Source organism: Coregonus clupeaformis, chromosome 14 (assembly GCF_020615455.1).
Source record: "Coregonus clupeaformis isolate EN_2021a chromosome 14, ASM2061545v1, whole genome shotgun sequence".
Classification (NCBI taxonomy): Eukaryota; Metazoa; Chordata; class Actinopteri; order Salmoniformes; family Salmonidae; genus Coregonus; species Coregonus clupeaformis.
Genome location: NC_059205.1, coordinates 5,325,541 through 5,338,200, shown reverse-complemented (window position 1 = coordinate 5,338,200; position 12,660 = coordinate 5,325,541). Strand labels below are relative to the sequence as shown.

At 43.1% G+C, this 12,660-nt stretch overlaps 1 protein-coding gene across 4 annotated transcripts in view; it reads left to right on the top strand.

Moving 5' to 3' along the window:
• Positions 1-12,660, top strand: part of LOC121580630 (fibroblast growth factor 12) — a 58,480-nt gene that overhangs the window by 18,467 nt on the left and 27,353 nt on the right. For 2 of the 4 annotated variants that reach the window (XM_041895608.2, XM_041895606.2), the window contains exons 2-3: positions 60-107; positions 5,468-5,578. In XM_041895608.2, coding sequence (XP_041751542.1) covers positions 60-107; positions 5,468-5,578 — 159 coding nt within the window. The remainder of the gene's footprint in view (positions 1-59; positions 108-5,467; positions 5,579-12,660) is intronic. The other 2 variants (XM_041895609.2, XM_041895607.2) reach the window with 1 other exon arrangement.

The following is a 12,660-nucleotide window of genomic DNA, read 5'->3' as shown; positions in this document are numbered from 1 at the left end:
TTTGCTGGAGGAATTTGTCTGTTAAAAGAATGTTGTTTTTCCTTCTACCCCCCCGTAAGATGCACCCTCCAAACCTCCACAGGTGTCCCGTAAGGGCGGCAGGCTAGGTCAGTAGCTCAGCCTCCATCCGTGTGTGCTGTGTTTCTTTCCGTCTCCACCCCCCCGCATCATCTCGCGCCCATGTCGATACCCCTTTTGCGAGGGAGGGGAGGTGGGAGGGTGGTGGTGGGTGGAGTGTGTGGTGGGGGTGGTGGTGGTGGGAGGGTGGTGTGGAGGTGGGAGGGTGGGGTGGTGGTGGCTTGCAGCACCTGTCTGATGCCAGTGACTCCTCTGATAATTGTTTTGACATTGCTTTCAATTCGGATCTTATTTCTCCTTTTTGTATTTTTCCTTATTTTGTATGTTGTGTGATTTAAGCTCTCTTGCGGTAGTCTCTTCTTCTTTGGCTACTCTCTCCCTCCTCTTCTTCGGTTTTTTTTCTCTCAGTCTTTCAGTTCGAATATCTGATCCGTTTTTACTCTCTCTTTGTTTTGCTCCTCCAGCGTGTGTTTAACATGTGTGTTTAACATGTGTTTAGCATGTGTGTTTAACATGTGTGTCACATGTGGAGTATTGTTGTGTGACTGGGTGGTCTGTTTATCCGTGTGTATTGACGTGCTGTGTTTTTCCCTGTCTAAAGTGTCGTCTATAGCAGTTGAGGTGATCATTCATCATTTCATGGTCATAACGCCGTTTGTCAACATACCCAACTGTCCCCGTTTATGTCTCTACATTGTCACACTTGAGGTTGTGCAAACACACAGGCACATCCTCCCATGGTGGGCGTATCCCAAAGCACAAACACAGGCAATTTGTTATTTCACTGTCCACCCTCTCCCCCTATTTCCTTCTCCTCTCACATACCTGCATACTTCATTTGCACTCAAACGCACCCACCCACCCACCACAGGAGGTTGCTGTCTTCTTAATTAGGGAGGACGGGCTCGTGGTAATGGCTGGAGCGGAAATAATGGAATGGTATCAAATACGTCAAACGCATGGTTGATGTCATTCCATTTGCTCCGTTCCAGCCATTATTACGAGCCGTCCTCCTCTCAGCAGCCTCCACTGCACACAACACAACACAACACAACACAACACAAGCACGTCCATTGTGTTTCCCGCCCCTCTGAATGGAGCAGATGTGCTCTGCTGTCAGTGATCACAAAGACCATGTTCAAGTCTTTATTTATTGTAGTGCAGTTATCACATTTGATTTAGTAAGGTCCCCCCCGCTATCCCCCACAACATTCCCCCCAGCTCCCACACCACTATCCCCTATACTCTCCCTCTCCTAACCCCCACAACATTCCCCAGCTCCCACACCACTCCCCCTTCTCCCCCTAACCCCAAACCAGTCCCCCAGTCACACAACTATCCCCCTCCCCCTACCACTCTCCCCCTCCCCCTAACCTCCCCCTATCCCTCACTCCACTCTCCCCCTACACCATTGTCACCCCCCCATCCCCCACACCACTCTCCCTGCCCTACCCATGATGGATTATGGCGGGCCTGTCCCAGAGATTGACGGCTCTGCCGCCGGTGGTAGGTGAGTTGTGGATTGATGGACAGAATGATGTACAGTTGAGCCGACATGAACCTCCACTGATGCGAGGTCAGCTTGCAGGCCAACCCTGGGCTCAACGACAGTACGGATCAAATGCCACATATCTGCTCCAGGACCAGCCCTGGAGTCCACTGGGGATCCCCTGTGGACACTGGCGATGATTCTGATTCTGTTCTGAGGTCAGATGCTACTCCGTCAGCCCTCTCTGAACACTTCACCTCTAGAGAGAGCTGGTCTTGATCAATGAAGGGTTTAATTTAAAGGCCAAGAAAATTCAATTGAATAATGAACTTGTATACAAGGACAATTTTGTTTGTTTAGCTCAAACAAAGTACAGGATTATTATTGACTTTCCGTTCACTCTCACTTTGATGATGAAGGTTATTTTGAACTATCACAGATTAGAAAATAACAGGTTGTACGATGGTTGACCCAGTTGATAAGATTATACAGTTGGATCATAACTGTCGTAGCTTCAAATTAACCTTCACAAACACATGACTCCATAAGCAGCATCACTATCAGAATACAGGTACTCTTTTCGAGCATCTACTGTTCAATCCAAATCTAACACATTTGTTTCATAAATCCCAAATATTGAAGGACAAAAAATTCAAGAATGTTTTATTTTCACTGCTAAGTGCCCCTGTTGATAAGCTCAATAGAAACTAAAAGAACTACACATTAACCATCACTGAGAGTTCAACCTGGTCTCAGAGAATTCGTATTATTCTGTAAGCAAATCCGAGACTCCATTTAGTACGATATGTTACGTTTCGTATGGTATGAATTAATTTGTGGATGTCCATCACCCATTTCGTATGATATGTTACGAATTACAATTCGTATTATATGTTACCAATTTGAAAACGTACAATATGTTACTAGTTGGCAAAACGTACAATATGTTACGAATTTGCAAAAATTTATAAGTAAAAAATAAAATAAAAATAAATAACAAATAATGAAAGGGCAGCAGTAAAATAACATACTTTTTCACGTTTTTTCTTGCCGTGGGCGAAAGACTCCCATAGCCTTGGGCTAAGCCTCCTAATCCACCTGCTCCCTCACAAGCCCAACGCTACCACAAGCACCACAAAGTTGGCGAGGCTATATACAGGGGGTACCGGTACAGAGTCAATGTGCTGGGGGCACAGGTTAGTCGAGGTAATTGAGGTAATATGTACATGTAAGTAGAGTTAAAGTGACTATGCATAGATTAGGGGTTAGGGTTAGGGTTAAGTTTAGGAGTTAGGTTAAGGTTAGGGTTAGGGGAAGGGTTAGCTGACATGCCAAATAGTTACAAAGTAGCAAGTAGTTGAAAAGTTGCTAATCCGTGATGAGACGAACTCGCAACCTTTGGGTTGCTAGACGATCACATTATACACCCGACCAACATCCTATCTTATGTAACCATACCAACCGTAACATATCATACTAATTTAAGTGTCCTGGATTTACATTTACTATGTTATGTCTAGTCTATGAGACCAGGCTGTTTCTCTTACATTTTACATTTTAGTCATTTAGCAGACGCTGTTATCCAGAGCGACTTACAGTTAGTGAGTGCATACATTTTCATACTGGCCCCCACGTGGGAATCGAACCCACAACCCTGGCGTTGCAAAGCACCCCCACCTTTTCCCAACGAAAACATACTTTTTCACGTTTTTTCTTGCCGTGGGCGAAAGACTCCCATAGCCTTGGGCTAAGCCTCCTAATCCACCAGCTCCCTCACAAGCCCAACGCTACCACAAGCACCACAAAGTTGGAGGGCAACTCAAGTTTCAAGTTTTCATGTCACGTGCACAAGCACACTGAAATGCCTTTCCTGCCCGGCTCTAACCCCAGCAATGCAGTAATCAATAACAATGTAATACTAAAAATAACAAGGTAGAACAAAAACACACAAGATATAAAAATAAGAAGAACACGATAAAGTAAGTAAGCATACTATATACAGGGTAAGTTCAAATACCATATTTACAATGTGCAGGGATACTGGAGTGATGGAGGTAGATATGTATAGGGGTAAGGTGACTATATACAGGGTCAGTTCCAATACCATATTTACAATGTGCAGGGATACTGGAGTGATGGAGGTAGATATGTATAGGGGTAAGGTGACTATATACAGGGTCAGTTCCAGTGCCATATTTAAAATGTGCAGGGATACTGGAGTGATGGAGGTTGATATGTATAGGGGTAAGGTGACTATATACAGGGTCAGTTCCAGTGCCATATTTAAAATGTGCAGGGATACTGGAGTGATGGAGGTTGATATGTATAGGGGTAAGGTGACTATATACAGGGTCAGTTCCAGTGCCATATTTAAAATGTGCAGGGATACTGGAGTGATGGAGGTTGATATGTATAGGGGGTAAGGTGACTATATACAGGGTCAGTTCCAGTGCCATATTTAAAATGTGCAGGGATACTGGAGTGATGGAGGTTGATATGTATAGGGGTAAGGTGACTATATACAGGGTCAGTTCCAGTGCCATATTTAAAATGTGCAGGGATACTGGAGTGATGGAGGTTGATATGTATAGGGGTAAGGTGACTATATACAGGGTCAGTTCCAGTGCCATATTTAAAATGTGCAGGGATACTGGAGTGATGGAGGTTGATATGTATAGGGGTAAGGTGACTATATACAGGGTCAGTTCCAGTGCCATATTTAAAATGTGCAGGGATACTGGAGTGATGGAGGTTGATATGTATAGGGGTAAGGGCTCACTCTCGGGCTCCCGAGTGGCGCAGCGGCATCTCAGTGCTACAGGCGTCACTACAGACCCTGGTTAGATTCCAGGCTATATCACAATCCGGCGTGATTGGGAGTCCCGTAGGGCGGTGCACAATTGGTCCAGGTTTGGCCGGGGTAGGCCGTCATTGTAAATAAGAATTTGTTCTTAACTGACTTGCCTAGTTAAATAAAATAAAAAAGGTCACTAGTCATCAGGATATAATACTCAGGGTTATTTATAGATGGTATAACATTTTGACTATCCTCAGGATATAAACATAGCCTTTGATTGGGGATCATTTGTAGAGTTGAAAGCCCTAAACGGCACAATAAACATAGTAGATTTTTTGTTAGTCAAATCCACATTATGAAGTACTGGCTCACTAAAACTCCCAAGCCCATTTAGATGCAAACAGTTACTTAGGGCTGAATAACTTGAGATTTTTGTCCACAACTATTGTTTGTATCCCAATGACGTCAGTGATTTACGCAAAAGTTCAAGTTAAGTGCATAAAAAGTTAGCATTCGTCTCTTGATGAATAGTGGAAAAATCTGAGTGAATCCCACAAGTCACTCTCCTGATGAAAATGGTAAAGATGTACCCAAGATCAGGCAAATCTCAACCCCCAAAACCCCAAACTTAGGTCAGTTGCTGTTGTACCATAATAGATGAATTCCAGATTACATCAACACCTTCAAGAACCACCCATTAACCTCACCAGTGTACAAGAGGGCAATAGATACTGTATCTCTAATGGTTACAGGTGCATCAGGATTTAAGGATCAGTTTTCCACGTAGAGGTTAGGAGATACCTTAGCCAGCAAGTTGGCAATACAACAAGATAACAGTTAAGATGCATAGGTTACTATCATGTTACAAGACTATAAGACCACCCATCGATTATTTTGAATTTTCTTGTTCTAGACCAAGTCTATTCTGACCCCTGACCCTGACACCAATCTGGTACCCAGACTTTTTACCGTTAACCCTATCCCCAACATGTGTTTTACTAGTTTGTCAATGTGTTCAGCAGTGGAGAGGTGTCAGGTAGTAGGGGTGTGGTCTGACGTGCCCCTGGGGGGTGGGGCGTGGTGGGGTCTGTCCTTTGTTTCAGAGCCGCAGCTGAAGGGCATCGTGACGCGACTGTTCAGCCAGCAGGGCTTCTACCTGCAGATGCAGCCGGACGGCTCTATCGATGGCAGCAAGGACGAGAACAGCGACTACAGTGAGTAATTGGTTCGGCACTACGACTCCCAGCATGCCGCATGGTTACCAAGAGTTACTGGCCCCATTCCAATTCCTTAAAAGTGTGTCCTTCCTTCCTGTGTTTCTTGATGTAATCATTGGTTAGGCATGATTCGACAGGTGAACGCAAAGGCTCCACCACATGGCTTTCACCTGTCCAGTATTTTCTGATCAGTGATTGCTTCAAGGAAGGGAGGAAGGAAGGATGCACTTATAAATACTCTGAACTGGGATACTCACGTTACCCCATTTAGCATCGCTTAATTTATGGTATTGCATGATATGAGGATGACTGAGGGTCTGACTTACTAAACTAGCTAATTTGGCTATTTAGTATTTACAGCAGTGGAGGCTTCTCGGAGGAGGAAGGGGAGGACCATCCTCCTCTGTGAATTTCATAAAAATACAAATAGTGAAATATTTAGATAAAACTATACTAAATATATTCACGTCATCAAATAATTGATTATAACACACTGTTTTGCAATGAAGGTCTACAGTAGCCTCAACAGCACTCTTTAGGGTAGCACCATTGTGTAGCCGGAGGACATCTAGCTTCCGTCCTCCTCTTGGTACATCGACTTCAATACAAAACCTAGGAGGCTCATGGTTTTAACCCCCTTCCATAGACCTACACAATAATTATGACAACTTCCGGAGGACGTCCTCCAACCTATCAGAGCTCTTGCAGCATGAACTGACATGTTGTCCACCCAATCAATGGATCAGAGAATGAATCTAGTACTGAAAGCATAAGCTACAGCTAGCTAGCACTGCAGTGCATAAAATGTGGTGAATAATTGACTCAAAGATAGAGAGACAGTAGTTGAACGGTTTTGAACAAATTTATTTCTTTAAAAAATGAAGGAGAAGCAAGAGAGAGAGCTAACTATATTTTGTTGTATTTTTATTCACTTTCACTTACTTAGCTAGCGAATGCAGCTAGCTAGTTTAGCCTACTCAAACACCCGGCTCAAACAGAGAGGGATGCTATGTTAGCTAGCTGGCTATGGCTATCCAACACTGGAACTCTTCCAAGTCAAGGTAAGCTTTTGGTTTTATTAATTTATTGCCACCGTGGCCCGCCGGTGTAACTGCTAAACATTTTAATTGCCCTAGCAGAGCTGGTTAGGCTGTTTTCATGTTATCTAGAGCGTTGGTGACTGTAACTGTGCTGCTGGCATCAATTTAATTATGTTTTATTGCCGACGTTTACTGACACCGGTCATATTCAACGGGGGTTGAGCGTTCGTAAATTCATCAGTTATTCGGCACACTCAGACAAGAGTGCTCTGAAATCAGAGTAGATAGCCAGAGTAAATTTACGAAAGCATCCTATGACGTTAGCTAATATGGTGACAATGATGTAGGCTGTGTGTAGCGGTTATCAGTTATGATATGAAGGTTTGGCTTTGGAAAGGTTTTTTCGCCTGGTCACAGACAGCTGATATGTTGAAGGAATTATACAACATGCAAAGTGATGATGCTGTTTGTATGTGGCTATTATGAAAGTAAACTGTATTTGTGTGTGATCAGGGGTGTATTCATTCCACCGATTCTGTTGAAAAACGTTTCTTAAACGGGAGGAAACTGAGCGAAACAGGGATAAACATACCTGAATTTGTCCAATAGAAACTCTTGCTACTGTTGGACTAATGATTACATCCTAGATCAGCTAGATGCAGGCAAGAGTGTGCAAGGCGGTATAGAATGTGTCACTGTCTGTCACCTTGATTACTCAAATTTCTCGACCCGTACGTTGTAAACTTTTATTCATAGGCTAGGTTGTAGCAACCTAAAAAATGTGAGTATAATGTAGTAGCCTAAACTTATCGATGTTACATTGAGCTGGGTAAATTGAATATGAGTGACAGTCATCCAATATGCTGTAATAGAAATAAGGCCATGCTCATAAAAATTATTATCGCCCTCCATCATCTTAAACAGCACCGACCGCCACTGATTTACAGTGAAACAAAATGTGTGTGAAGTATTGTTCTAGTTTAGTGCCAACATCTACTGCCAAGATCTATAACTATGTAAAATAGATCAGCCTCAAACAATCAATTGGTTTGAACGTATAAACAATGTCTTGGAGATTAGTCAATTCACATATATGATTTTGTGTCTGTGGTACAGTTTTAGGCTTGCTAAAAACCTCCAAACCCTTAGTAAATCAGCTCATAGTTATCTGAAGACTGCTTTTCTTTAATCAGTTGCAATATCAGTGTAATATTGAGAACTAAACATCCTAGGGGTCGATTCCTTATTTCTTTTGGGTTTTTTTTTGTTGGCATTTTACCCACTTTTTCTCCCCAATTTCGTGGGATCCAATTGATAGTTACAGTCTTGTCCCATCGCTGCAACTCCCGTACGGACACGGGAGAGGTCGAAGGTCGAGAGTCGTGTGTCCTCTGAAACACAACCCAACCCAACCGAGCCGCACTGCTTCTTGACACAGTGCCCGCTTAACCTGGAAGCCAGCCGCACCAATGTGTCGGAGGAAACACCGTACACCTGGCGACCGAGTCAGCGTGCACTGCGCCCGGCCCGCCACAGGAGTCGCTAATGCACGATGGGTTCAAGAACATCCCTGCCGGCCAAACCCTCCCCTACCCTGGACGACGCTGGGCCAACTGTGCGCCGCCCCATGGGTCTCCTGGTCGCGAACCAGGATCTCTAGTGGCACAGCTAGCACTGCGATGCAGTGCCTTAGACCGCTGCGCCACTCGGGAGGCCCTCTAGGGGTCAATTCCATAATAATTTTTATTGAAAAAAAAATACTATTTGCATGTTCAACTGAGAACACTGAAATATATATTTTTTATATCAAATGGAAGCACCTAGCAAAGCTTCCCTTGTGTGCCACTGTGTGGATGTAAGTGTCACATTGTTTTGATTTAAACAGCTCTAAAGCCTGTGATTATCGCAACTGCATTTTCGCTGTGGATGTTCATGACTGGTAATAAATCCAATTGAAGGAACTTCTTTCTCAGGAGATATCTGGTCCAAAGGATCCTTCCACCAGTCATTTCGCTTCACTTTTATGGTATGAAAGGACTGTTGGAAGTATGGTATCTGGACATCCCCACCTCTGGGCAATCCTCTCACTAACAGCAGTGGTGGAAAAAGTACCCAATGTTCATACTTGAGTAAAAGTAAAGATACCTTAATAGAAAATGACTCAAGTAAAAGTGAAAGTCACCCAGTAAAATACTACTTGAGTAAAAGTCAAAAAGTATTTGGTTTTAAATATACTTAATTGCTCAAATATACTTAAGTATCAAAAGTAAAAGTATAAATAATTTCTAATTCCTTATACAGTGAAGGGAAAAAAGTATTTGATCCCCTGCTGATTTTGTACGTTTGCCCACTGACAAAGAAATGATCAGTCTATCATTTTAATGGTAGGTTTATTTGAACAGTGAGCGACAGAATAACAAAACAAAAAAATCATTTCAAAAATGTTATAAATTCATTTGCATTTTAATGAGGGAAATAAGTATTTGACCCCCTCTCAATCAGAAAGATTTCTGGCTCCCAGGTGTCTTTTATACAGGTAACGAGCTGAGATTAGGAGCACACTCTTAAAGGGAGTGCTCCTAATCTCAGTTTGTTACCTGTATAAAAGACACCTGTCCACAGAAGCAATCAATCAATCAGATTCCAAACTCTCCACCGTGGCCAAGACCAAAGAGCTTTCTAAGGATGTCAGGGACAAGATTGTAGACCTACACAAGGCTGGAATGGGCTACAAGACCATCGCCAAGCAGCTTGGTGAGAAGGTGACAACAGTTGGTGCGATTATTCGCAAATGGAAGAAACACAAAATAACTGTCATTCTCCCTCGGCCTGGGGTTCCATGCAAGATCTCACCTCGTGGAGTTGCAATGATCATGAGAACGGTGAGGAATCAGCCCAGAACTACACGGGAGGATCTTGTCAATGATCTCAAGGCAGCTGGGACCATAGTCACCAGGAAAACAATTGGTAACACACTACGCCGTGAAGGACTGAAATCCTGCAGCGCCCGCAAGGTCCCCCTGCTCAAGAAAGCACATATACAGGTCCGTCTGAAGTTTGCCAATGAACATCTGAATGATTCAGAGGAGAACTGGGTGAAAGTGTTGTGGTCAGATGAGACCAAAATCGAGCTCTTTGGCATCAACTCAACTCGCCGTGTTTGGAGGAGGAGGAATGCTGCCTATGACCCAAAGAACACCATCCCCACCGTCAAACATGGAGGTGAAAACATTATGCTTTGGGGGTGTTTTTCTGCTAAGGGGACAGGACAACTTTACCGCATCAAAGGGACGATGGACGGGGCCATGTACCGTCAAATCTTGAGTGAGAACCTCCTTCCCTCAGCCAGGGCATTGAAAATGGGTCGTGAATGGTTATTCCTGCATGACAATGACCCAAAACACACGGCCAAGGCAACAAAGGAGTGGCTCAAGAAGAAGCACATTAAGGTCCTGGAGTGGCCTAGCCAGTCTCCAGACCTTAATCCCATAGAACATCTGTGGAGGGAGCTGAAGGTTCGAGTTGCCAAACGTCAGCCTCGAAACCTTAATGACTTGGAGAAAATCTGCAAAGAGGAGTGGGACAAAATCCCTCCTGAGATGTGTGCAAACCTGGTGGCCAACTACAAGAAATGTCTGACCTCTGTGATTGCCAACAAGGGTTTTGCCACCAATCACTAAGTCATGTTTTGCAGAGGGGTCAAATAATTATTTCCCTCATTAAAATGCAAATCAATTTATAACATTTTTGACATGCGTTTTTCTGGATTTTTTTGTTGTTATTCTGTCTCTCACTGTCAGTGGGCAAACGTACAAAATCAGCAGGAGATCAAATACTATTTTCCCTCACTGTATATATATATATATATAATATTATTTATTTTACGCTGTATGTATTTTTAGGCCTGTTGTAAATATGTATTATTGTAGCTTCACCATCTTTATTGCAAAAATAAATACAAATACACACATAACTTTAGGCTTCATATTCATTTGACAGAGGTAATGAACTGCCCATTGATCAGCACAGCAGTTGATAAAACAGGACCATGTTTGCAAACAAGTGTTGTCTGAGCTTATGTAAATATTACACAGGTAAACTAACGGTTACAGAAATCAGGAATGCAGACAGGCTCTATGTATGAGCGACTGTGTCCAACACACCACCACCTGTTGTTACTGTATGTTGGGCACCAACTGACCAAATTTCTTTTTTTTCTCAATGACATTTATTGCTAAAGTAAAGGTTTAAGGAAATACAGGCAGGCACCACATTACTACAAGACAAAACAGCTCGATCAATCAAGCATAATGGGCTTGCCTTCATATAATACAAATAAACTTGAAAAGGTAGCGGAATGGGATTAGTGTGGTGTGTGAAGAATCCAATACTTTAACTTGTATGTGGTACAAATCACATTATTGTGGGATCACCTCCTTTAAGAGTATGTATTAGGTTGTACGAGATGGTTTGAATCCTAAGCAACCTGCATACACATTGTTTGAAGTGAAATAGACCAACATAGCTACTGAGTGACGCAGCGGTCTAAGGCACTGCATCGCAGTGCTTGAGGCGTCTCTACAGACCCCCTGGTTTGATTCCAGGCTGTATCACAACCGGCCGTGATTGGGAGTCCCATAGGGTGGCGCACAATTTTCCCTGCGTCGTCCGGGTTTGGCCGGTGTAGGCCGTCATTGTAAATAAGAATTTGTTCTAAACTAACTTGCCTAGTTAAATAAAGGTAAAATAAAAATAAATAAATAAAAGTAGTAGGTCAAAGCTTTGTGCTGGAAAACCTTGGTAGAGCATGGATGGAGCGGGCATTGTGGTGCTCATGAATTTCCTTTCTATTTTGGCTTCAGACCAATGCCTATTTCTCACTTAAAACTTAGTTTTTTGTTTTTAATTATATTAATAGATTACCACTCACGTATTGATCTGTGTGATGGAGTATTAAAATAATAGATTACCTCCTATTGATCGATGTGATGGATTATTAGAATAATACAGTGGCTTGCGAAAGTATTCACCCCCCTTGGCATTTTTCCTATTTTGTTGCCTTACAACCTGGAATTAAAATTAATTTTTGGGAGGTTTGTATCATTTGATTTACACAACATGTCTACCACTTTGAAGATGCAAAATATTTTTTATTGTGAAACAAACAAGAAATAAGACAAAAAACTGAACTTGAGCATGCATAACTATTCACCCCCCCCCTCCCCTCCCCCCAAAGTCATTACTTAGTAGAGCCACCTTTTTCAGCAATTACAGCTGCAAGTCTCTTGGGGTATGTCTTTATAAGCTTGGCACATCTAGCCACTGGGATTTTTGCCCATTCTTCAAGGCAAAACTGCTCCAGCTCCTTCAAGTTGGATGGGTTCCGCTGGTGTACAGCAATCGGTAAGTCATACCACAGATTCTCAATTGGCCATTACAAGACATTTAAATGTTTCCCCTTAAACCACTCAAGTGTTGCTTTAGCAGTATGCTTAGGGTCATTGTCCTGCTGGAAGGTGAACCTCCGTCCCAGTCTCAAATCTCTGGAAGACTGAAACAGGTTTCCCTCAAGAATTTCCCTGTATTTAGCGCCATCCATCATTCCTTCAATTCTGACCAGTTTCCCAGTCCCTGCCGATTAAAAACATCCCCACAGCATGATGCTGCCACCACCATGCTTCACTGTGGGGATGGTGTTCTCGGGGTGATGAGAGGTGTTGGGTTTGCGCCAGACATAGCGTTTTCCTTGATGGCCAAAAAGCTCAATTTTAGTCTCATCTGACCAGAGTACCTTCTTCCATATGTTTGGGGAGTCTCCCACATGCCTTTTGGCGAACACCAAACGTGTTTGCTTATTTTTTTCTTTAAGCAATGGCTTTTTCTGGCCACTCTTCCGTAAAGCCCAGCTCTGTGGAGTGTACGGCTTAAAGTGGTCCTATGGACAGATACTCCAATCTCCGCGGTGGAGCTTTGCAGCTCCTTCAGGGTTATCTTTGGTCTCTTTGTTGCCTCTCTGATTAATGTCCTCCTTGCCTGGTC